Below are 27,024 nucleotides of genomic sequence, written 5' to 3'. Positions count from 1 at the left end.
CCTGAAGGCAAACTGTAGTTTCTTTCTATTGGGACTGTTTTCTATATTCAGAAATTCTGGGTCATTTTCTTGTATTCTCTCCTGCTTGCTTTAGTCACTCATGCTGGCCACCTATCCCAGTTTTCCTCTTGGCTCTCTTTTTTCTTTGGCTGGACTGAATTGTTTCCTGCCAATTATTATAAGGCTGGGAGATTAGGAATGTTCCAGCAAAGTCTCTGAAGAAGCAGGGGCAATCCCAACATGGACCCAAGGCCCAAGTCTGGAGTGGCCACAAGCATGGAGATTCTTGGGAAGAGATGCTGAGGGAGTGCCTGGAGACTCAGTGTTTTGACAGTATTAATTCATCAAGACTTGATCTTATCAGGAATCTCCTTTTTTTATCCTCTGGATTCAGCTGAAATGTTCTTTATCTAGTGCATGATTCCTCTTTGGTGTGTGTGTTGTGTGTGTATGTGTGTGTGTGTGTGTGTGTGTGTGTGTGTGTTGAAGAGTTAGTCAAGTCTGGGGAAAGTATTTAATCTACCATAATATTAGTCTCATGACTTAAAAATCTCATCCTTTCATTTTTATGCAACTTTTCTTTTTCTTCTAATTTCATTTTTTTTATGAGAATGCCAATGATGATAGTTGACTTTTTCCAAAAGTGCTCTAATTTTTAGGTTATTACACAAAAATTTCACATTTTGAACAGGTAAAGTCTGGAGTTCAGAGCATTTTGATATTTCATCTAATTACCCTTCCCTGCCCTCCCCCCCACTAAATCACCCTATATCTCTTCTGTACATAAATATGTCTCCCCACTAGAATATAATCACTTCAAGGACTTTGAAATTTTTTTTTACCACCAGTACTTACCATAGTGCCTGACATAATGTTGCTAGATAAATACTTGTTAACTGATTGATTGATAACTGTAATTCTTAGCCCCCTTTGCCCCATTTCTACCATTCCAGCACTGTAGTACAAGGGGACCACAATGGACTGAGGGTCATTTTTAATTTTATTTTTGTCTTTTAATCCCCGACACCTAGAAAAATGCGTGGAACACAGTAGGTTCTTAATATATGTTTGTTGATGGACTAATTTTCTTTGTTTCATGGGTTTCTGATGAATTCTTTAACTGTAGAAACCCATGAAACAAAGAAAATTAATCCATCAACAAGCATATATACTGATGATGAATCTCTCTGTACCGATTCTATTTCACACTATCATGGGATGAAAAACTGGACCTTTGAGATGTTCTTGTCCAAGCCCTCCATTTCATCAAGCAGGAAATAAAGATCCAAAGATGAGAAGGGAGTCATTGTAGGTCATACAATCAGCAGCTGGACTTTGGACAAGATTCTCTGACTCCGTGTCCAATGCCTGGAAACCATGACATGTGAGATATTCCTCACTGAATGGGGAATATTCAGTCGAGAGAGAGGTTTAGAAGATGCCTGACATAAGATAGCAGGATCATAGATTTAAAGCTCAAATCACATAAATGAGCATCTTGTGCAGCACCTCGAGTTTAGAGATATGGAAACCAAGACCCGGAGGATGCCCTAAAGGACAAGGAGGGGTGCAGAGTTGACTCCAAGTCTTCTGAATTCTGAGCCCTCTCTTATCCCACTGTAATATGTCTCTAAGTGACTTAAAGACCACCATGTGAATAACAAACTAGACATAACTGAACAACAGGTAGATGTTACAGGTGCTTAATTACGGTAGGAAAGAAGGAGGGCCTTTCCAGTCTTTGTTGTTCCCCATCCATAATGATTCAGAGTATTTCTGAATTGAGTGGGAAGCTGGGCTGGACCTTCAAAGGCCTCTTCAACTTTCAGAACTGATAATCAGATTTCCTTTTTCATATATTTAGGTGGGATTCTTGGATTAATAGGCAGCTGAGAGGCCCAGTGCCAGAGTGCTGGGCCTGGAGGCAAGAAGACCTGAGTTCAAATCTGGCCTCAGACACTTAAGTAGTTGCACAACTCTGGTCAAGTCATTTAAACCTCTCTCTCATTCAGTTTCATCATTTGTGGAATGGGGATATGATAGCACCTACCCTTGAGAATTGTTGTGAGGATCAGATGAGATGATAATCATCGTAATTATACCTGTAAGTGCTTAGCACATAGCTGGTACTTAATAAACACTCTTTTCCCTCCCCACTACCCTTAAAATCTTTCATTCCCTCAATTGATAAATGGTCAAAGGATATGAACAGGCAATTTTCAGAGGAAGAAATTAAAGCTATCTATAATCATATGAAAAAATGCTCTAAATCACTATTGATTAGAGAGATGCAAATCAAAACAACTCTGAGGTACCACATCACACCTATAAGATTGGCAAACATGACAGAACAAGAAAATGATAAATGCTGGAGAGGATGTGGGAGAGTTGGAACACTAATTCATTGTTGGTGGAGCTGCGAGCGCATCCAACCATTCTGGAGAGCAATTTGGAACTATGCCCAAAGGGCTACAAAAATGTGCATACCCTTTGACCCAGCAATATCGCTACTAGGACTATATCCCCAAGAGATCATAAAAATGGGAAAGGGTCCCACATGTACAAAAATATTTATAGCAGCACTCTATGTAGTTGCCAAAAACTGGAAGTCAAGGGGATGTCCATCAATTGGGGAATGGCTGAATAAATTATGGTATATGAATGTAATGGAGTACTATTGTGCCATAAGAAATGATGAACAAGAAGACTTCAGAGAGGCCTGGAAGGACTTATATGACCTGATGCTGAGTGAAAGGAGCAGAACCAGGAGAACTTTGTGCACAGCAACGACCACAGTGTGCGAGAGTTTTTTCTGGTAGACTTGGAATTTTGTAATAACGCAAAAACTTCTTATAAAAAAAAAAATCCCAAAGGTGGTTCTCAAGGCAAAATGCCTTCCACACTCAGAGAAAGAAATATGGAAGTCACTCACAAAATGTAGCAGATCATGTCTGTGTATGTGTATGTGTTTGTGAATCATGTTCTGATTTGTTATACGATTTCTTTCATTTATTTTAGTCTGACTACATAGCATGACTATAGTGAAAATATACTCAATAGGAAAGTATATGTAGAATCTATACAGAATTGTATGCAGTCGTGGGGAGGGAGGGGGGTAGTGGGGGGTAGGTGTGGGGGGGATAAAATCTCAATTGTATGGCAGTGATTGTTAAACATTAAAAAATAATAAAAAAAAATCTTTCATTCATAGCTATTGGAAATGGACCCTGAACTCAGAAATTCAAATTCACTTATATGAAAGCGTTAAATTTGTGACCTACACCTTTCTTCATCTAACACTGGCCTTTTTGGAACACTCTGGCACTGATTTTGGCAGGGCTCCTAACCGTCCCTAAAAAAAGAGATGGCCATCTGCCCGTGTTCTTTTTCTCCTCCACTTTTTACATAAACTACCTGCCAAGGTTTTGAACACATTGTACCAGACGGAGGCCTGTCCATCTGTGCCCTGCCTGAGTATGAAAATGTAACCCAGTTGACCCCTTCTTTGCTCTCAACAGCCCTGGAACATGTGGTCCCTTGTTCAAGCCTCAGTCACATGAGGAGGTTACCTTCTCCCTCGCTGTCTGCATTGGAGAAAAAGAGTCACCTTCCTGCTTCTTGTTCCACCTGCAGATCCTCTCAGCTAGCACACTTCTAAGGCTGAGCAGAGAGAGTTGTTTGGGGAAATCGTGTAGGTATTTGGAAGTGGTGATGGAAAAAAATTGGTTTTTAAGAGAGTGACAGCAAAGATGATCTTTCCTTATACAGATAATTTTTCATGATTGAGAACATTGGGAAGAGATTCCTGGGAACTAGCTCATCTTTTTTTGTATCCAGTGCAGTGTGAACATTGAGGTTATAGAATGAGAGGGTCGTGGAGGGGGGCATATTGGGGGATGTGTCAAAGATGAGCTTATTAGAAGAAGTATTTTTCGGACCTGGAGAGTGAAGAGAGAGGAGGCACCATGGAGCCCAGTAAACCACTCACTGAGCCCATCACACTTTTAATTTTTCTAGCCTATGTTTGACCTTGATTTACCTGTTCTCTATTTCTGCAAAGATCTTTCTTCTTTGCCAGATGTAGCACACAAAGGAAGCATTGTCTGCCTTCTGTTATTTTTAAAGGAAACTGAGCTTCACTTAGGAAGGTGATGTTCTGTAACATAGAGATTACTAGAATTACTCTCAAGAAAACCTGCGTTCAAATCCTGCCTCTGACACTAATTAGTGGGCAAGATAAACTCTCTAAACCTTACTTTTCTCATCTGTAAAATGGGGTTAATAATACCTGTGTTTCCTCATTCATCAGGTTGTCATGAAGATTAAATGAGATATGAAAAATCATTTTATATGGCATCTACTATTATTATTACTACTATTTGTTTTGACCACTAAAGCTATTAAATTGAGGGCAGTTCTTTCTCATGACTTTGGGATTAATTAATGAATGAAAAATAATTTATTAAGCCCGTTCTATGTGCCAAGCCCTGTGCTAAGTATTGGAGATGTAAATGCAAAAGCAGCAGCAATCCTTGATCTTAAGGTATTTATCACCTAATGCGGGAATAACACAGGACAGAATGATGCCCAGGGAGGATCACTTTGGTCTCAGCATTTACAGGGATGATGAGTAAGGCCATATGAGATTGCCAAGGAAAAATGATAGAGCTGATTTGATCATGCTTCATGGTTCTAGATCTGGGGAGAAGGAAAAGAAGGAAGGATGTGGTATAAAGGGTATTGCTGGATCTTTCCTGAAATGGTGCTTGGGTTTAGGTAATTACCAATTAAGGGAATAGAATTCCTGAGGATAAATCCCTTTAAGACATAGTCTTTGATGTGGGCATCTGGGCAGTTGAGGAGGTGGTAGCCAGAGAAGAGAAAATAAAATAAAGCATGGGTGGGGTTTCCTCATCAATTGATTTGGTTGTTGTCCTTCGTTCTTGAAGAGGACCAAAATGACATCACCATGATAAAGTGAAGTTTCAGTATATGTCCAACCGTGGCTGATGCGACCAATAGGAGCTCAGAATGCTCCACCACAGGTTGGGCACAGATAATCCATGTGAATATTTGGGGTGGATGCTCCAAATTTGCACATCCTATGTTTACTTTGTTCTGTCTCAATTTTGCTTTGCTCGTGGAGCACCCTTTCTGATGTGGGCACTCCATTAGAGTTCTCCATAAAATAGTCTTTTTGGCAAGTGTGTATTTTGCAGTTGAACAATGTGGCCAGTGTATCAGAATTGCGCTCTCTGAAGCTTAGTTTGAATGGTTAGCAGTTTAGTTTGAGCAAGGACCGCAGTGTCTGGTACCTTATCTTGCCAGGTGATCCTCAGAATCTTCCTAAGACAGTTCAAATGGCAGCGATTCAGTTTCCTGGCATGATACTGGTAGACTGTCCTCATCAATACAGCTCCCTCAAGGGCAGAATTCCAAAACTGGGTGGAAGCTGTTATTTTAGGTAAGAAGAGGAAGACAGCATTATGGGGCAGAGGGTAAGATGTCTGGGGCTGGATGGATTTATATTGCCTTTCTCCAGATACCTTGTAAAATATATTCTCAATGTTCACACAATTGTGTCACTTTCAGTAGAGATCCTCACTATGTGCACTTTATCTCATCGAAATATTTTTCCTATCTTTGTTTTCTTTCATGATATTTCTCCTTCTTTTATAAACTTATTCAAGACTTTAATGTTAGAGGCCAAATATAATGATTCTACTCCCCTTTATGGCAAAAAGAGCTTGTTTTTCTGCAGGTCTTTTCCATCTCTTTCCTATTCATTGTCCTCATCCCAATTTCATCCTTAAATACCTTGGGTGATTTAGTTTATTTGGTTCTCATTAGGCTTTCTTAAAATTAGTTTTATCTTCCATTGTTTCCCTCTGTTTTGGTACTTATAATCTTCCACTGTCCTTCACTATAAGATTTTGCAAGTGAGTTTATATTCTATGTAGGTGTGGTCCTTGACTGCTCAATTTCTGTTTAGTAAGATCAAGAATTTGCTGACTAAGGCATGTTTGAGGATCTTTGGGTCTCTTTCTTATGTCTCTATCTTTGAAGCATCATATAAAATTATTCCAAATTGTATATAGGGCTTTCTGACTATATCTTATTTTTTTCAGCATCAAAAACATGGTTGAATAGGTCAAGTTGAAGTTATTTGGATACCACATGATATCATATTTCTTCATTTGTTTTTCTTTTTTTCAAGTTTTGTACTTATTTTGATCTTTGTCCTAACAAGTCAGTGGTCTGACTGTTCACAGACAGTTGATTCAGGAATGGTTCCCACAGCAGTAATGAGGCATTTCCTGTCCATTAAAATGTGATCCACTACATTTTTATGATATTATTTAGTATCTGCTGTGTACAGTGCCTTCCAAATTCAGTATTTAAGTTTATGTATACCCACACGTACACCCAAACAATCATATGACATACAGAGATTTGTTATTTCTGTTAACATGTTTCTCATATGTCAGTAAGCCCTACCAGTAAAGAGCTGTTTAGATATGGGACATACATTTTCAAAGGACAATTTGCGTGAGAATTGAAAATGAAATGTAAGCTTTAGCTGTAATTCCATTTGCGACATTAAACTTTCATTTGTAACTGAGCCTTTGTTTGGGACACAATGGCTTAACTTGTATCTCTGTGATACAGAAGATGATTATGTTTTCAAGTGTTTATTACATTTAGGTTGTGTTTATTTGAAAGAGATTATAGATTATACTTTAGGAACAGTTTGGTAAACAAGGGAAAGGGCTTTCCTCTGGGAGAGATCATTTGTATGCAAACTCATGGGAGGCTTTGGCTTTCACTTCTGTTGAATGACAGCTTGGAAAAATGGTTACAAATGAAGTAGAAGAATGAGTATTTCCAGAATCAAATTAGATAGAGGTCAAATCAAATGCCCAATTAAAAACCACATTCTAGGTTATTATTATTATTAAGAAAGAATGGATGATACCTATCTATAACTGTGTGTATGTGTACACACACACACACACAAACACACACATATATATAGGGGGATTGTACATTGAAATGTCTATCCACCATAGTCACCTGATCCATACAGTAATGCTGCTCAGAGAGACAGTGTATTCTAGTGTAGGTTTGGCTTCAAATACTGACCACAGAACTTAATAACTGGATGATCACGGGCAAGTCATTCAATGTCTCCAAGTCTCAGTTTGCTCATCTGTAAAATGGAAATAATGATCCTTGCATCAGAGAGCTAGTCAGGATGGTGTGGTGAGAAAGGTGTCAGTAAGCCTTGGAGGCAGGAAGATCCAGATCCATCTCACATATTTGTCTGACCCTGGATAAGTCATTTCCCACCTCAGTGCTCAATAGTCCTCTAAGAAGGCATTTCCTCATTAGAGATTCCCACACAAATGAAGTCACAGCTCCTGGCTATATAAACAAACACAAATCCCTCCATTCCCTACCATACCGTGTCTTTGCCAGGAGGGCACTTTGTAAACCTTCCAGCATGAGAGAAATGGGAGAGTTTGTATCTTTATGAAAATGTTTAGATATGTATGATATATAATAAGGAAATCCTGGGTAGGAAAGTCCTTCTCCCAAAGCAGATCAGCATATTCTGTGCCACAGATAGTCTGAGAAAATTACTTACAGAACCAAAAAGTGACATAACTTCAGAGGCAAAGCCCAGGGTCATAGAGCCAATATGTGGCCAAGGCAGGACTTGAACCCAGGTCTTTCTGATTCTGAGGCTAACCTTCTATTCCTTATGTACCTCATTTACTTGCAGCACACCGGCTCTTGAGAACCATTAACCCAACTCCCACTTGTACTACTAGTAAGTCAGGTTTGCAAAGGGCAGTTCCTACTTGTCCTCTCAGGCTTCTAAGCGTTAGTTTGCTGCTGGGTAGGCCAAGCAGGTCACTCCTTGAGACTGGCTCCTCATTGGGCTGAACTTGGCTGCTGATACAAACTGTCCTGGAGACTCCAGTTGCTGAACTTCTTGTGGTTCTCTGGACTTTTCTAAACTAACAAAGTCATTTTCTGATCTATTCTGCCTTAGAAATCCATTGATTGGGGACTGATTGATTGATAGGTCTCTTGGTCACCAATGAGAGCACAGTGTGTCCAAAAAGACTTTCCATCTAGTCAGACCACATCTGGACCACCTTCCTTGGTTGTGGACATCATATTTTAAGAAGGACAGTAATCAGTTGGAGACGGTCCAGAGGAAGGCAACTGGGATGGCCAAGGATCTTGAGTTCATGTGCATATAAGGGCTGAGTCACAGAGCTAGGCATGATGATACTGGGGAAGACAAGACTCAGGAAGAGCATGATACTGCCTTATAGTGCCTGGCAGGCTGTCATGAGGAGGAGGGATTAAATTTGTTCTATGGCCCCAGAGGAAAGAATTAAGAACATTGGGTGGCATTTGTGAACAGCCCGATTTTAGGTTCTTAGTCAATCGGTCAAAAAACATTAAGTCCTTACTATGTGCCTGGCACTATGTCATACATTGAGAATATAAAGAAAGAAAAACACAGTCCCTGTTCTCAAGAAGCTCACATAGTAATAGAGGAGACGACATGCAAACTATTGTACCTTATAGATATATTCAGGTAGATATGGAAGGTGATGTCAGGAAGAGAAAGACCAATTCCTAACAATGGGAGTTGTCTAGAAGTATAAGGGTCTGCCTTGATTGTTGATGGCTCACCTATCCTCAGAAATTTTCAAGCAAGACTGAATGGTTGCTTCTCGAGACTGTTGTGCATGAGATGCTTGTTAAGGGCTAGGTTGTACTAGATGGCTTCTGAGGAATTAGGATCCTCAGGCCAACTGTGGGATTCAACTATGGCACAGTCCTAAGCTGCAAAGAGGCTGGGTTTCATATGTTGTTGGAAAAACAAGTTGTATCAAAATAATGTAATACTAATGGAAAGATAGACCTCAAAACTCTCTGACCAGTTTAAGGATGGGTGACCCTTGGAAGAGGTGAAACAGTCAGAACTCTGAGAGAGTGTAGTTAGAAACCCTCCAGCATAGGAGCACCCCACAAATACCCTTGGACAGGATTCTCCAAGAAATGCTTGTGATTCTGTGTTTACGTTTAAGTTTTGCATCCATACAGATCAAGGAGACATCAGTTTCCGCTCTGAGTAAAACTCTAGGAATGAGCTATCCCTGACCTTACAAACTGCCTTCCCTCCTTCTGTTTCTCTGTTAATCTGAGTCACTTCCATGCATTCAAACCTACCTCTTCCTGTAGGAGGCTACTTTTGTTAACCCTAATCTTTCTCTCTCTTCTTGGATTATTCATTGTATATAGTAGCATAACAGATTGAGAAATGGACTTGGAGTCAAGAAGGCCTGGGGTCAAATTTTGCCTCAGAATTATCTTGAAGCTTTGTGTTCCTTTATCCAAAAAGAAGGATAATAATTGCTCTCTGACCTACTTTCCACACTTTCCACAAAGGATCATTTAAGAATCATGAACTTAAAAGCTTAGAGATTCTCAGGTTACAATGAGCATATCAGATAATGGAAACAAGAGTGATTGTAAAATCCAAATGTACCCCAAGTGGGTGAAACGGGGTTAGATTGATGGAAAGTACTGGTGAAGCTTTGACTACATCCATTGGGAGAACACTATTTTAGAGACTCCCTGCAAAATCTCTGCCTCATGTGGAGAGAGATGACAGTCTTGGAGACTGCCTGGGGCACTGAGTGAGGGTATGGGATCTGTCCAGGGTCACAACACTAGGATGTGCCAGAGAGAAAACTTGAACTCAGGTCTTCCTGACTCCACAGCTGGTGCTCTATTTACTCTACTGCCCTGCCTTGGTGGGTCATGTTAATAATGTTTGTATTAATAGTAATTATAATAACAAGAAATCTGAATGGAAAAGGTTGCTCCTTGACTCAAGAGATTGTGGTCTCTGGCCTTCCTAGGCTGGCTGGGTAGAATTGAGCTAAATTAAATGAGAGCTATTAACAATGAAATAAGACCCTAAAACCTCAACAAAGATGAGTTCAGATACATTGTGCCTCTTACAAAGGCAGTTTTTTCCAGTTTTTTAAAATTATGATTGATAATGTTTTACCTTCAGTCAAAAATTCTCTATGAGTCATGAACATACATATTAATCGTTTAAGTAGTCACTAAAAGGCCCCCAAGCTAGTGCCAGCCCATGCAGTGACTGCCAGACATGTACCTGCCATCTTGGCTACATGGTGCCATCATTCTCCCTGGTGTATCTCCTCTGGATGCTGTAGAATGTGTTTCTTCCCAGCATTGGCACCAGGGCACTATTATTCTATGAGTAATCAAGATGGCATCTAAATTCACAGAGTAATGAATGTGTCTCACGCATGAATGTGCACCCTGAATGCCAAGTCTGGAGGTTAAAGCATTTAGTTAGTCCTGGAGAGGGATCAATTTATTTCTAAGATCACTTGATGGCAATATTTCATTATTATTCTTTGGCTTGAAAGATTAGACTCTTTGGAGTTTAAACGTTGGCAGCCTTTGGCATAGATGGATTGCATCTTCTGAAAGGAGAACTGTGTTAAAGGGCAGGTTTGGGGCCAAATGATCCCCAGTTTTTTTCTGATATTCTTTCCTTTCCTTCCTGCCACTCCTGCCTTCTCCTCCCTCAGAGCCCCAAAGATCCTAGTGTCATGGTTAAACTTGGATTTGGCTTCAAGCTTATAGAAGCAGCTAAGTGCTATAGTGGGTAGAAAACTGGACTTAGAGCCAGGAAAACCTGTGCTCAAATTCTTCCTCAGACACCAGCTGTGTGGCCCTGTACAAGTCACTTAACTTCTGTCAGTCTCAGTTTCCTCACCTGTAAAAGGAGGATAATAATAGCACCAATCTCCAAGTGAGGAGCAAATGAGATATCACATAAAAAGCACTTTGCAAGCCTGGTTGTCATCCTTCATTCTCTAAGAGGACCAAAATGACAATACCATAATAAAGTCAAGTTTCAGTGTGGTCTGTTGTGGCTGATCAGACCAATGCGAGCTCAGAATGTTCTACCTCAGATTGGACACAGATAGTCTGTGTGAATATTTGGGGTGAATATTCCAAATTTGCACATATTATGCTTCCTTTGTGCTGTTTCAATTCTTCTTTGCTCATAGAACACAGCACCCTTTCTGATGTGGGCACGCCATACTGAACAGTCCTGTGCCAGTGTCTCCCATGTCGCATAATCAAATCCAAAGTTCTTGAGAGAGACCTTGAGAGTGTCCTTGTATAGCTTCTTCTGACCACTATGTGATCACCTGCCCCATGTGAGTTCTCCATGAAATAGTCTTTTTGGCAAGCATACATTTTGCATTCAAACAACATGACCAACCCATCAGAGTTGTGTTCTCTGAAACACAGTTAGAATGCTTGGCAGTTCAGCTCCATCAAGGACTTCAATGTCTGATACCTCATCCTGCCAGGTGATCCTCAGAATCTTCCTAAGACAGTTCAAATGGAAGTGATTCAGTTTCTTGGCATGGTGCTGGTAGACTGTCCATGTTTTTCACAAGCATACAACAATGAGATCAGCACAACGGCTCTGTGGGCCTTCAATTTGGTAGTCAGTCTAATACCTCTTCTCTCCCATACTTTTCTTCAGAGTCTCCCAAACACTGAGCTAGCTCTGGCAATGAGTACATCAACCTCATTGTCAATATGTACATCCCTGGAAAGTACACTACCAAGGTAAGTGAACTTATCCACAGCATTCAAGACTTTATTGTAACCGATGGTTCCACATATGGATAGTGTGGTGGTGGCTGATGGAGCACCTGTGTTTTCTTGGTGTTAATTATTAGGCCACAATTAGCATAGACAGCAGATAATTGATCCACACTTTGTTGCATCTCAGCGTCAGAGGCTACATTGAGTGCACAATCATCTGCAAACAGAAGATAAAGCACCAACATTCCCTCCACTTTGGTCTTGGCTTGTAGCCTTTTCAAATTGAATTTACTATCATTGTGGTAGCTGCCCTTAATGCCATGTTCATCCTCCTTGAAAGCATTTGACAACATGGCCAAAAGCGTGAGATCAAGCACACAGTTGTGTTTCACTCCATTGGTGACTGGGAAGGCAGGAGGAACATTGTCCACTATCCAGAATCTAAGCAAACATACCATTGTGAAATTAACATACAATACTGATGAACTTCTCTGGGCAGCCAAATTTTGACATAATTTTCCATAAGCCCTCATTACTAACAGCGTCAAAGGTCTTGATCAGATCTGCAAACATTGTGTATGATCTATTCTGCTCCTGGCATTTCTCCTGGAGTTGTTGGGCAGAAAACACCATATCGACTCTTCCTCAACCCTTTCTGATGCCACACTGGCTCTCAGGTATATGACCATCTTCCAGGTGAAGGATGAGCCTATTAAGGGGACTCTAGCAAGAATTTTGCCAGCAATGAGTAAGAGAGAGATTCCCTATGATTGGCGCAGGACGATCTCTTTCCTTTACCTTTAAAGAGATGGACAGTGTAGGCATCCTTGAACTCTTCTTGCCATATAACCTGGACAATTTCAGTTAGCTTTTGTATGAGCAATAGTCCCCCTACCTTGTAAATCTCAACTGGAATAGAATCAGCACCAGGTGCTTTGCCACATGAAGGGAGCGTAATGGTACTCAAAACCTCTTCTTCAGTTGTAAGTTCAGCTAAGGAGAGATTGACTTCAACCTGAGGTAAATGGTCAATAACCTCAGTATTGACTGATGATGGTCTGTTGAGAACACTGTTGAAGCATTCAGCCCATCTCTCTCGAATCATGTCCTTATCACCAATCAATGTGGCTCCATCAGCACTGAGTAGTTGTGATTCACCATAGGTTTGTGGTCCATAAATAGCTTTCAGGGAATCATAAAAGTGCTTTGGATTGTTACTAGTAGCATAAAACTGAATTTCATCTATCTTCTTATTGAGCTAGGAATCTTGCATGTCTCTAAGCTTTGCTTGTAGTTTGTTTTTTATGGAATTAAATGCTGGAGAACAAGCTAATAATTCTGGGTGACTTTAATGCTAGAGTAGGTTCAGACTACCAGGCTTGGCAGGGAGTCCTAGGGAGGAATGGAGTTGGAAACAGCAACAGCAATGGTTATTTACTGATGAAGACTTGTGCATCACATAACATTCTCATCACCAACACTGTTTTCCCTTTACTTAAATGCAATAAAACTTCATGGATGCACCCTTGCAGCAAACATTGGCATCTAATAGACTATATAAGGAAAAGAGACAGACAAGATGTGAGAGTGATGAAGGCAATGTGTGGTGCAGAGTGCTGGACTGATCGTAGACTTACCTTTTCCAAGCTAAATATTCCCATTCATCAAAAGTGCTTCCCCCAATGCGAAATGACTACCAGAAGAATTTATGTCAACAAATTAGAGTTCTCTGAGCCTGAACTGTTTGTTGCTACACTGGAGGGAAAGTTGAGCCAATACACAGTTGGCAACAGTGGAGCAGAAAAGGAGTGGGCAGCTTTCAGAAATTCAGTGTACAGCACTGCATTTGTTCATCTGCATCAGAACACTTGCAAATACCAAGACTGTTTTGATGAAAATGATGAGGAAATTCAGGAGCTGCTAAAAGAAAAATGAGAACTCTACAGGATTTACCAGCAGGATAATTTATCCACCTCTAAAAAAGGCAGCTTTGCAAGCCTAAGGGCTAAATCAAAGGCAGCTATTATTGGTCATTAGACTGTAAGCCCCTTGAAGGCAGGGACTGTTTTTTACTTGTTTTTATATCCCCAGCATTTAGGGAAGTACCTCACACACAATAGTCACTTAATAAATGTTTATCCGTTGATTGGTTTGATTCTCCTTTTAGGAGACAGTCTCATCAATCAAGGGAATAATACTACTCTAAGCCTACCACCAAAACTTTAAATGAGTATTCCTCTATCCAGTTTCCTTTGACTGGTTGATCCAGCTCTCCAAATCAATTCTCAGTTATTCAAATTATTTTATTGTTCTTTTGTTTCAATGGTGTCCTATTCTTCATAACCCTATTTGGAGTTTTCTTGGCAGAGACATTGGAATGATTTGCCATTTCCTTCTCCCACTCATTTTACACTTGAGGAAACTGAGGCAAATAGGTGAAGTGATTTGCCCAGGGTCACAGCCAGTAAGTGTCTGAGATGGATTTGAACTTATGAAGACAAGTCTTCCTGATTCCAAGTCCAGTGCTCTATCCTAGCTTCCCAAGACAATAATTGGGTCAATATAGATAATATCAAGTTGTAGACAATCCATACATCATTTATTCTCTGGAGATATTTTTTGGTGCTCGTTTTCAGATATGCTATCCATGCAATTCACAACCCATCACTACATAATTTTGCATTACTGCATATAGCAAAAACTGGTGTAATGTGGCTTATGTTATCTAGTTGGTAGTAAAATGAATTCTTCTTCAAACTAAAATAGAACAAGACTTCATGGGAGCTCGAATGCTCTTTGCCTTTGCCATATCTCTATCCTTGTTCCCCCATCCATGTGGAAAGTAGATCACATCACTTCTCAGACTGATAAAGCAATAGTCTAAAGTAAAGTTGACCTAGCTCAGAGAATTTGTTGGTTGACCCCTTCCTTGTGCTGGCATGTTAATTGTTTTGATTTTAAAAGCCCATCATTCCCAGCTCCAGCTGGACTTGAGTAAATAGAGATACTGTTTATGTCAACAGGGTATCTAAATAGCATAGGTCAAAATGTTAATAAGAAGTTGAAATGAGATTTGCCATGGATTACTAGTTATGGAGCTATCTGTCCCACAGATAATTGAGAATTTACCGTATACATCTTTGCACAGAGCATACAGACACTTTTCAAAAAGGAGGGTGTTATCTAGCAATCTATTTGAAATCACAGGATATTATTTCAGAAAGTCGACTAAGGATAAATGCTCCTAAGCTGGTGTTAGAAATAAACTATTTCCTTCCTTGATCCCTGATAACATTAGCAAATGTCCTCAATACTTTCTTGATTTAAAATCAAGTCAAGAATCCTGTTGATACACTTTCAACTTATTGATTGACTCAGCAAAATGCAGTTTTTAAAGTATTCCCTAAAATACTTTATACCTTAGAGGAAAATACCCAGGAGACCTGAAGCAGTTTGTGGTCTTTTAATCCAAGATCCCCCTGTCCTTGGCCCCTCTAGCCCCATTATTTTTTTCCTATAACATAAGTATATTGATTTTCACATAAAGATAAGATGAAATTAAGAAGATGATGGAATCAAAGGAATGAAAAATGAGCTGGTCACATGGCAAGAGTGAGGCATGACCAATCAGTAGTCTGTGTGTTTGGGCGGGGAGGAGGCTCCATTGGTCTCCTCTCAATGTAAAAAGAATTGGAGCAATGCCCCCACCACCACCTGAGTTGGACCATAGGGTCAAACTTACGGAGGACACGGATGAGAGTCCCAGAGGATGTGCAGATCTGGTTGGGTTCTGCATCCTGACATTATTACCAGAATGAGGGATAACGACATCACATGTATCTTGGAGTACAGGGAAGCTTATCTCTTCCACTGTGATACTCAAAGGCAGTGGCGTGCTGGCAAACGTTTAACAATTGTCTCTCCAAAGCAACAATGACAATAATAGCAACGTTTGCATGACAACCAGGTATGCAAGACACACTTCTCAATTTAATATCCATATTATCATTTTCTCCCTCACTCCCACAAGTCTAGAAATCCAGCAGAACAATAAATTGAACTCTGATTTGTGGTGTTTGCTGATTTCCAAGGTATGCATGCCCAACTGAAAATTTCACAATTTAACAGACAACATTTAAAGGAGTCGATCCAAGCAGGCTTTCTCATAAAGACGTGGGAATATGTGTTCCTTCATTTGGGGCCCCTCCTTCCACTCAGTAATCAAATAAATAGTACTGGCCATCCTGTGGAAAGGATGAGCCAATTAACTACCCAATAATTGTATTCCCCATTCCTGCTGCTCCCCACACCCAAACTCCCTCCCCTGGCCCCCAGTAACCTGTATATATTGTCTTCCCTATTAGAAAGGAAACACTTTGAGGGAAGAAATTGTCTCACAGAGAGCCTACTAAGAGCTTACTTCCTAGCACAAAGTAGGTACTTGATAAGTATATTTTCATCTGTCCATTCATCTCTCCATTCTAGAGATGTGGATTGTGTTATTGCTTTTTCTAGAATCACTTTAGATCTTGCCACAGATAAATTTCAGGAAAACCATAATAAACCCTATGCAGAAGAGTTCTAAAAATAAATAGCCTCTCCTACATTGGTGATCTGATAATGACACTCATCTTTATCTAATGCTTCACCTTTTAATAACAATACACATTTCTATTAGACTTTATGGGTTACATCGGAGGTGTCCAACCGCAAAAGAAAGGAATCCATGCCATCGAGAATGCATGTTGACTTGGGAACCACAAATTAACATTATCTCTGTTTTAATGAGAGCAACTAGATGATGCAATGGATAGAGCACTGGGGCTGGAGTCAGGAAGACCTGAGTTCAAATCTATCCTGTCTTTATCCTGCCTGCCTCAGTTTCCTCATCTGTAAAATGACCTAAAAATGGAAAGGGCAAATCACTCCGGTAGCTCTGCTCAGAAAATCCCAAAGGGGGTCATGAAGGGTCAGACAACTGAAAAATTACTGAAATGTTTTATTTTATTTTAATTTATTTTATAGAACATTTCCCAAGTACATTTTAGTCCGGTTCAAGTTGTGCTGGGAATATGACAGCTTTGATTGCCACAAACATTCCTTCTCAACCCTGTTATTATATAAGCTATGCCAGTGTTCATATCATCATTTCATAGATAAAGACGCTGAGGCTCTGAGAGAAATGACTTGTCCAGGGTCACACAGCCAGTAAGTGGTCAACCCAAGATTCAAGCCCATGCCTTGGGACTTCAAATGTGTAAATCTGTACTGTACTGCACTGTGTATGGGAATGAGAGCTGAGAGCTCTTGGGGCAGTTATGTTGATTTCTGTTTTGCTCTGAATGTAACAAATGCTAAAGTGAAATGCATGTACTCAACTCAGGTGGCACCATACACAACTTATGGTACTGATGACAAAGATAATGATGAATCCTATTGGGAAAAGATAATGACCATATTAATGATGATGATGGTGATAAATAGGCATCTTTTGAGGTTTGCAAAGGACCTCCCATTCCTTCCCCGCTTTGATCCTCCTCCCAACTCTGGCAGGTCGTTATCACAGATACAGATCTGCTCCTCCAGGGGAGCAAAGTACCCCAGACAGGTGTTGAACCCAGAGTTCTTCAGGTTAAGGGCTCTCTCCATCAGTAAGAAAACAGAAGTAGAGACCCTAAGGCCAGAATTGGTGAGGGTGGGGGATTATGTCTAGAGATTTATAGTAGAGACTCTCTGGGGAGATGAGCTTTCTGCCTCCTGCAAGGCCCTCCTTACCACCCATTCCAGAGGAGGACTTACAAGTTGCAGGCCCTAAAGAGAGGGAAGAGAATGTCACATCCCCACCTTCCCTCAATAGACTGGCTAGCAGGAAAGCTGCTCATTCCTTCAGGGCTAGGGACAGTAACAAGGAAATCCCATACTGTGCTACTGGACTGAGTAAAGAGTGGCTTCTTCCTGCACTGGGACATGCTCCCCTCACCCCCATCCCAATCGTCACCTTCCTGATGCCTTAGCTAGGATAGCCATGATGGCACCGACTCCACTATTCTCTGCCTGTGTAATGATAAACAAGTGCCTTCCTGACTCTGGGCCTCAATTTCCTTAATCTGTAAAGGAGGAGAAGGGTTTCTATAATCACCAGGCTCTCTTCCAGTTAGGTAGTACGATAGGTAGAGCACTGTACCTGGAGTTAACAAGATCAAGTTCAAATCCAAGCTCAGACACTTCCTAGTGGCATAACCACTTAACTTTTCCACCTGCCTCATTTTTCTCATCTGTAAAATGGGGATTATAATAGCATCTCCCTTCCAGTTTGTTTGGGAGGATAAAATGAGGCAATATTTGTTAAGTGCTTTGCCAACTTTAACATGCCATGTAAATGTTAACAGTTACTAGAAATGTGAGAGGAGGAAGCCCAGTTCCCAGCTGTAAGTGGCAGAGAACTAAACTGCATGTCCGGGTATGCAACCAGTGAGTATCCAGCCTAAAAGGAAACCACAAAACATTTTCTCAAGGTAAATTTGTGTTCCTTTTCCAGGGTCACCCAGCACGACTGAGTTTTCGAATCGAAGTGGACAGTAAGGAGTTGATCATACACCTGGAGAGAAATGAGTAAGTGATCCAGCCACATAATAACTTCAAATGACTGGAGCAAAGGGGAGGATGCGATGAGGGCTCATGGAGACTTAGAGAAGAGAGCTCAGAAATGTCATTTCATTCTCCAATCTGGAGGCTGGAATTGGGTCCTCTGGAATTCTAAGAGAGTTTTGATAACGGAAATGAATGAAGGAGTCACTAGTTAAGGACTCCATCCTCTATTTGTCATTTTTAGGTGGCTGTTGAATGGACTGATTTCGTTTGGTTTAATTTTTGACTTCTCTTATTCTATTCAGTGGGAAAATTCCTGAGTTAGTCATATTGCCTTTTGCAGACTTCTGAGTTCTCTAAGAAGCATGAAATGCAAATGGAGAGAAACTTTGTCCTACATGGGAAATATTAGCTCATCGGAAGTAGTGTAAAGTCCCTTTCCACTTGTGATTTGATTTTTTCCTAATGACATTTTAATTTGGGGGGCAGGTAATCTGTCACAAAAATCTACATTTTGTTGACAATAACGACTAACATTAAACATGGCTTTAAGATTGGCAAAGCACTTTACAAGTATTAGCTCATTTGATTCTCTTGACAACCATGGGAAGAAAATACTATTATTTTCCCATCTTACGCATGAGGAAAGTGAGGCAGACAGAAAGTGAGTGACTTGCCCAAGGTCACAAATCTAGTAAAAAATCACAAAGTAGGATTGGAACTCAGGTCTTTACAAAACAGTAAAACATTTTTATTGGGGGTCAGGAGGAGGAATGAAATACCACTAGACAAAACTGATTGGTGAGAACAGTAGTCTCCAAACATTTTTGATGGTGCAGTCCTATCAGTAAAAACTTTGTGAACCACACCCTCAACATATGTATATTTATAAATTTTTTATCTTTATTACTGAACTAATAATTTTATATCTTATAAGTTACATATAAATGTTAAAGCTGAAAAAGACTGAGATGAAGATAAAATAATGTTTTAAAAGTGAAACCCTTTTTCCTCTCACCAATACTTTATTAATGACAACATTTTTAGTGACAGATAACATTTAATTTCACCTTGGACAAATCACTATTTCTCTGAGACCTAGGTGGACCTGGAGTCAGGAAGACTTGACTTCAAATCCACCCTCAGACACTTACTAGCTGGATGACCCTGGGCAAGTCACTTAACCTCTGTCTGCCTAAATTTCTTCAACTAAAAATGAAGGTGATAACAGCACTTACTTCTCAGGGTTGTTGTCAGATAAGCCAACATTTGTAAAGAGCTTAGCATGGTCCCTGGAACATAGTAAGTGTTCGACCAGTGCCTGTTGCCTTCTGTCTTCTGAGTCTGTTTCCTTTGTACCTACCTCCTGCGGTTGTGATATTCCAATTTCAAAATAAAATGGGTCATCTGGGCCTTCAGTTCCTTCCCAGGTGGGGTGACAGAATTAGTAGCGGGATTTCACAGTGATAAGTCTCCCCGCTTCAAACTTCTTTCCTAGAAGCAAGGTGAATGTAATCAGGCCTTTGCAATAGTTCATTTTTAGGAACAGTTAACTAAAACTCTGAGAGGAATTTTTTAGGGGTCTACTTTGTTTTCTGAGAAGCAGAAGATGGTATTTTCTGGAATGCTCCAGTGGAGGGTCTGAAGTTCAGAGATTTAGAATTGGTGAAGTTTCTCAGAGGTCATCTCTTCCAACTCATTTGTTTTTTTCAGAAGAGAAAACAAGGGGACAAAGATCTAACTTGACTAAGGTCCCAGAGGAAGTGAAGGAGCTGGATTTGAATCCAGGAATCCTTGTCCTTTTGCTCCAATCCATCACTTGGTTCTCAACATTCCTCTTAACAGATGATATGGAGCCTAAGAATGCCTCCTTAAATCAGACTGGCATTCCAGTTGGGAGCTGGACTCCATCTATCCATCCCTTCATCCATCCATCCATCCACCCATAAGTACTATTAAAATAACTTACCATGCATCAAATACTATGATAAAAGCTAGAGATACAAAGAGAATGCAAAGACAATTCCCTCAAAGAGCATACATCCTAATGGAAGAAACAGATAAATAGCTACATCCAAGTTGCTTCCCCTACTGAAATTTCCACCTGCTAAGAAGAGCGAAAACCTAGTGACTTACTGGAGGGAACATCTAACTTAATGAAATCATCTATCGATTTGAGTATTTCGTTTTCTGAATCAGCAAATAGAGCAACTGAATCACACAATTTAATATGTGAGTGGTGAAACCCCAAGCTCTTTAGAACAGAACACCTGCAAGGTAGGGAAATAGACCCAACATCATGGCCTCCTTCCTGGGATGGCTGAGGTTTTAACAAGGCATTCTGCTAGAGTTGGAATCAGCCTCAAAGAACAACACTACCCTCATTTGACAAAAGAATTGAAATGACTTGCCCAAGGTGATTCAGGGAGTGAACACCTCTGGCAGTATTTGCACCCAAGTTCATTGACTCCAGGTCTTTCTCACTGAACCAGACTACCTCCAACAGAAATGATTTAATAGCAACATGAATCTTTCCCAAAGAAGGAGATTTCCATTTCTTTTGCGATAGATAGTGTTCTTGGCCTTAAGCAGTAATCTGTAGTAAATTTCCATAAAAGTAGCATCTTACTTAGGCCCTACTTTTCTCCCTTTATTTTCTGGATCTTAAACAAGACAGTCTCCTAAAAAAGATAATTGAGACTATTAAGCTACACCCTGCTAACTGATTTCAGCTCTCAGGTAACCTTCTACCCAATATGGGGAAAGAATCACAAAATATTTAGCTTATATCTAAGAGATTTTGTAAACTTTTTACTAGTGGTGTGGGTATAGACCTTGTCTGGGGCTAAGTTTCTTCTCTGTAAAATGAGGGAGATTTTCTCGGAGAACTATCCCTCATAATAAAGAATAAACCAAAGACATTGAAAAAATGTGAAGTTAAATACAATGTTTCACACTCATAATTCCTCATCACTGAACAGTGTCTTATATTTCTTCTTGGGGCCAAATGTATTCATTATCATTTTGAAGTGTTAAATGTTTCATTTTTGTTTTTTGCATTTGTGTTGTTGTAATTATTACAGTCATTATTTTCCTAATAATGTTTAATTTATTCTGCATCAGTTCAAAGAGCTCTTCCCTGGCTTCTCTGTATTCATTATGAACACCATTCTTACACTAATATCCCATTACATTCAAGTGCCATAATTTGTTTGACCAGATGAATGGGCATCTACCTTGTTTCAAATTCTTTGCTGCCATAAAAAGTAATAACTATAAAGATTTTGGTCAATATGGGACCTTTCTTTTTGCCACTCATCTTCTAGGAGTATTTGCCTAAAGAGTACACACTTATTAGTCCCCTTTTTTGGCATTATTACAGATTGCTTCCAGAATCCTTGTACTAATTCAGAGCCCCACCCAAAATACTTTGTGCCCCTATCTTTCCCCAACTCCTCCACCATGAGCTCTTTTTATCTTTTGCCACTTTTGTCAATTGACTGAACATGAGTTGATCCCTCAGGTTTGTTATGTACATTTCTCTTATTATTAGTGATTTGGAGTTTTCTTTCATGCAGCTGTGAATAGTTTTCAATTATTTTGCAAATTATGTATACCCTTTGCCCACTTACCTCTTGGGGAATGGCATTTAGTCTTTTATGCTTTTGTTAATTATCTCTATATCTTGGATATAAGACACTTATCAGAGATATATGATACACAGATTTTTTTCCCAGGTGACTTGCTTCCCTTATTATCTTAATAGCATTAATTCTGTTCATGCAAACTCTTTTGATATTGTATAATCAAAATTTTATACTTTGTAATTGCTTTTATCCCTTGTTTCATTAAACTGTGTTGTCCTATTATTCTACTATGAGCTTTGGAAATCATGCTCCAAATTCCTGAGATTAATTATCATCGTTCATTCTCAACCAAAACATATAGCTGGTGCTCTCTCTTGGCACTAGCCACCTCGAAGATAAGACTTCAGGTTATCTTAGATATCACTGTGGAAACAGCAGGATTAGAGATCAGTAAAATGATGGTTTCATTTTTTTGTCTTTGGCTAGTGCCCAGCACAGTGCCTAGTACATATAAATAGGCTTAGGGACTAGAGCTGTGAATTTAGTAGTGCTGGAAACTCCAGAGTGAGTAAATACCCTCTGTGAATCTCATGGAGCCATCCAGAGCACCAAGAAAGTAAATGACTAGCCCAGCGTTACAGGATCAGTGAATGTCAGAAGGGAACTTGAGCCCACATCTTGCTACCTTTGAGTCTGACTTCCTGTTCTGTTGCCTGGCACATAAGAGCTGATTAATAAATGGTGGTTGCTTGATTGATGAAATTGATGGCTACTATTCCTATTAACTCTCTTTACAATTAGAAATTCACTTTGGCTTTGTTCTGTAGTGATATGCATGGTCTGGGTAGACATCATGCATTATCTACTCCCTGCTTTTCTAGCCTTTTGGTGGTCTTTGGCCTCAAGGTCAGTGCATGACTGACCTGACTCAGAAACCATGAGGAATAAATTTAGTCCTTGCTGTATAACAATCTTCATTTGAAAATTCCATTCCTCTTGGCATTGCAGTTTTAGGCAAAATGTTGTGTGAGTGTAGACTGCAAATCCCATTTGATTGTGACCCTGGGGATTGAAGCTGCCATGAGTTTATGGCAGAGTGTAGGGGGAAGGTTTGGGGTAAGAAGGTTTGAACTCCAGTGTATTGGATGCTGAGTCATTGAGGCCATACATTAGCCAGTTGTATTCTAGTAGACAGCAGTCTCCAGGTCCTCGAAGGGTTCATGTGTGGCTGTGGGATCTACCTTGTCCAATTTGGGCCTGGGGGGCAGAGCCAGGAGTAACAAGCAAGGGTTGTGAATGGACCAGTTTGGGCTTGATGTCAGGAAGAGCTTGCTAACAAAGAGAGCCATCCCAGAGTGCTGTGAGCTGTCTGGGGAGGAGGTGGATTCCTCCCTTCCTGCCTCCTACCTTCTTGTCAGGAATGGTGTAACCAGGAACCTTGTTTAGACATGGCTTGGTCACACTCAGGCTACTGTCATTCCAAAAGTCAGGGATTTGGTATTTCAGTCTCAGAGTTAAGTGCTGAGGGCTCTGGAAGGATAACTAAGTCAGGCAGAGGGGAATAATGGCCAGAGAACTGCCTTTCTCTCTAAGATCTGGATTCTAGTCTTTGCCCTGCTACTTACCTTGACGTTGGACTCATAGGTTTCCCACCCTGGGCCTCAGCGTCCTTCTCCATAAAATGAGGGGCCAGACTAGAAGTTCTAAGGCATCTTGTATCCCTCAATCCTACGGTACCATGACAATCTCAAGTGTCCTCCAAGACAAGAGGATCCTTGTTTCCTTTCATAGCCATGAGCTGGAAGGTAATGTTTGCCAGCAGAGCCCTGGTCAGCTCCTTCTGTTAAAGTTATCTTAACTTGAAAATGAATTGTTTGGTCTCATTTGCCAGATTCTCTTTCCTACCTAAGACCTAAATTCCTGTGAGCTTGAAGGGTTTCCTTGCTTCCTCCAAGTCATTTATGTTCCACAGATTTGTCAAAAGGTCAAGGGTTTTCAAGAAATCTTTTTTCCTTCTTGTGCATAACTGAGAGATGCTCAAAATAAAGACTTGCCACCTTCTGGAAAGATCACATGTCGGGGCTCCAAATTTGGAATATCGCAGCCCCAAGAAGATATACAAAGGAAGGGCGCTTCGTAGGAGAATGGCTTTTCATCTCTCCTTGCAGCCTTGACTACTGGCCACTTCTTGTGTCCAGTGTTTACCTGCATCTTCATTTCTCCTTAAATCCATGCTAAGGCAGCAGTATTTCTTTCTCAGATTTTGTCTCACAAATGCACAGTATGGACAGGAATATTCTAGAGGATATTGTGGTTGCAGAGAAAAGGAGGATCAGATTTAGAAGCAGAGATCCCAGGTTTACACCGTGGCTCTGCCTGGGACCCCCAGCAAATCCTTTCACCTTGCTGGGCCTCTATTGCCTTATCTGTAAATTGGGTAGTGGCAGGGGAGGGGGATCTGCATTAAATCATCTCGATTGTCCTTTCCTTTCTCAATGTATGATCCTTTTAAACTGGAGGATTTCCTGTTGGGAGTTGGTGACAGTTTAGATGCAATGCATGGGGTTGACATTTGAGTCCAAATATTTTCCATCAAATCCTTTCTGGTGACAGAATCATCAAAATCACAAAAGCATAGAGTTGGAAGGGACCCAACTGGTCCAACCCACACCCAGCAGACATTATCCAGCCTTTGCTTGAAGGCAGCAGTAAGGGGAGACCACCCAAAGGACTCTATTCTCGGCTTTTGTGGGCATGTTAGGGGATCCCTTGGAGGTTGTTACTTTTTCTGCCTTTGGAGTTGGTAAACCACCCTCCCTTTTCCAATGCAAGTTGGAGAATGTCTCAAGGCAGAACTTGAGCCCAAGTCTTCTTGACTCTAAAGCCAGGCCTTTATTCCTTGTGCCTCTTCATTATAATGACTAGTATATAGAGAGAGGGTTGTTTTCAAAGAACTTTACATGTATTATTTCATTTCACCCTCACAACAATATTATTTGCCATTATTATCCTCATTTTACACATTAGACAACTGAGGCACAGTAACTTGTCTAGGGTTATACAGCTAGTAAGTGTCTGTTGTGGGATTCGAATCTGGTCTGCCTAACTCTAAATCCAAACTACCCCTACCTAAAGAGTTTTTCCTTTCATATTTTAACATTTTGTGACTGTCAGGTAAGACTTAAATCATCCCTCAACCTTAATCTTGCTTCATTACTGTACTGTGTCTTTTTCCAGCCCCACATGAGCTTGGATGAATCTTCTGAGTCATTTTTTGCTTATGAGGCATGGTTGGAGAAGCCCTGTTACCCACTCATACCTTCCATATATTTCATCATTGGCTTTAAGATTTGGATTTGAGATTTAGATTCTTCTGAGGTTGTGGTGGTCCATGATTCACAGCCAGATGGCATTGCCATGAGCATATTGGTGTTAAAAAGATGACACATTTTATATCAGGGAGCATTTGTTGAGCATGGAAAATAGTAAGCAGTGCCCCAGATTTAATCCAGCCTTCTGTCCTTCTAGCATTCAATTCTGTGCCCAGCTTGCTGTTTGTCCACAGTGACTGGCCAAGACAAATGTGCCAATGAACCAACTCAATGAACTGCCATCTACATGTCATTATCTGGGAAAACACCATTCTTTGTTCCACCAAAGTCCTCAGATGCTTCATGGTGGGATGAAGATGATTCTGGCCTCTTCAAGGTTGTCAGGGAAACCAAGCTTGAGGACAATGTCAGTGAGAAACTGACAACCAAGGTCCCCTGGGCCTTGTGGCTGAGCCTGGGGCAAGCAGAAGTTTGAAAGCCTGTTGTTGAATCTCTTCTGTTGGTTTTCCACTTGTCCTCCCCTAACCCTTCCCAGTTGTACCCAAAAGTCAAGATTCTGTTATTTATGTAAGAAATTAAGAGAAGCCCCTTGGATAACTAAAATGGCAAAACTGTAGAGGTTTTTAAGTGCATATAATTTAAAAATTACAAAATTGGTTTTAGTCTTGTAATTAAAACAACACGAATAACCCCAAACATGAAATTGGTTTAGTCTTAGTTCAGCTGAAAGAATGAAAGATACCAAATTCTTGAGAAAAAATTTAGCTTTCATATAGCACTTTAACAACGACAAAATGCTTTGAATATGTTATCTTACTTGATTCTGGTAAAAACCTCGTGAGGTGGGTGTTATTGTGATATCCATTTTATAGGTGAAGAAACTAAGACAGACAGATGAAGTGACTTGCCTAGGGTCACACAGCTAGTAAGTGTCTGAGGTAGGTTTTGAACTCAGGTCTTCCTGATTCTATCTTCACTCTGTCACCTAGCTGCCTAAAGAAATCAGGTGTTATTACCACCTCTGCATCTCCTCAAAAAAAATTAAAAAAAGCATGTTAGATAGCACTGGACCAGATGCTTCCTTTTGCATCTCTATAAAATTATATGACTGCCAAATATCTGTGTGCTTTATTCCTGTCTAGTACCTCATGTATTAATATAGGATATGGTAGGAGGTAGCACACAGTTTATTTTTTATGATACTTCCAAACAATAAATATGGAGGAAGATCCCACGTATGACACAAAGTATCATTCGTGATTTCAGGAGGGTCTGGTCATTTATGGGCCCAATTAACTTTCGGAGAACTTTTGAGGTCGGTAGGCAGAGGCTCTCCCTGCCTGATTTCAGTCCAGGGTGCTTTTTGCTAGCTTTTCACCTTGCTCTGAACATAAAGAAGCTTTCTCTTTCTCCCCCAACCCCCTGCGTTATTGGCTGGGGGCGATCTATCCTGACAAACCCCAATGTCATCGAAGTCTCCTGGGAGTTACCCGGGAGATGTTTGTTTACTGTTTCCTCAAAGTGGAGCCTCACCAAAGACCAGTTTCAGGAAAGTCCTGATAGCAGGACTGGCTTCTTTCTTTACCCTCGGAGCAAAAAGAATTGTAGTTTGTTTATTGTGTTAGAAATTAGAAGACAGCTTTGGAAACTTTCAGAAAAGTATCAGTTGTCATGGAAGAAACATTTTAAAGAGAAAACAGAAGTACCCCAAACTGGGAATCAGCATGCCATGATTCTGATCTCAGCTCTGTCCCCTAGGGAACCCAGGCAAGTTGATCCCTCACTCTGTGCCTCAGTTTCCCCATCTGTACAAGATGAAG

General features: G+C 40.4%; 1 protein-coding gene across 1 annotated transcript in view; it reads left to right on the top strand.

The window, feature by feature from the left end:
- The window catches only part of ADAM12 (ADAM metallopeptidase domain 12), a 357,420-nt gene that overhangs the window by 58,355 nt on the left and 272,041 nt on the right, over positions 1–27,024 (top strand). Inside the window, exon 3 of the mRNA XM_072629031.1 lies at positions 18,236–18,309. Coding sequence (XP_072485132.1) covers positions 18,236–18,309 — 74 coding nt within the window. The remainder of the gene's footprint in view (positions 1–18,235; positions 18,310–27,024) is intronic.

The sequence above is a fragment of the Notamacropus eugenii genome, chromosome 1 (assembly GCF_028372415.1).
Source record: "Notamacropus eugenii isolate mMacEug1 chromosome 1, mMacEug1.pri_v2, whole genome shotgun sequence".
NCBI classification, from domain to species: Eukaryota; Metazoa; Chordata; class Mammalia; order Diprotodontia; family Macropodidae; genus Notamacropus; species Notamacropus eugenii.
This window is presented reverse-complemented; position numbering and strand designations above follow the sequence as displayed.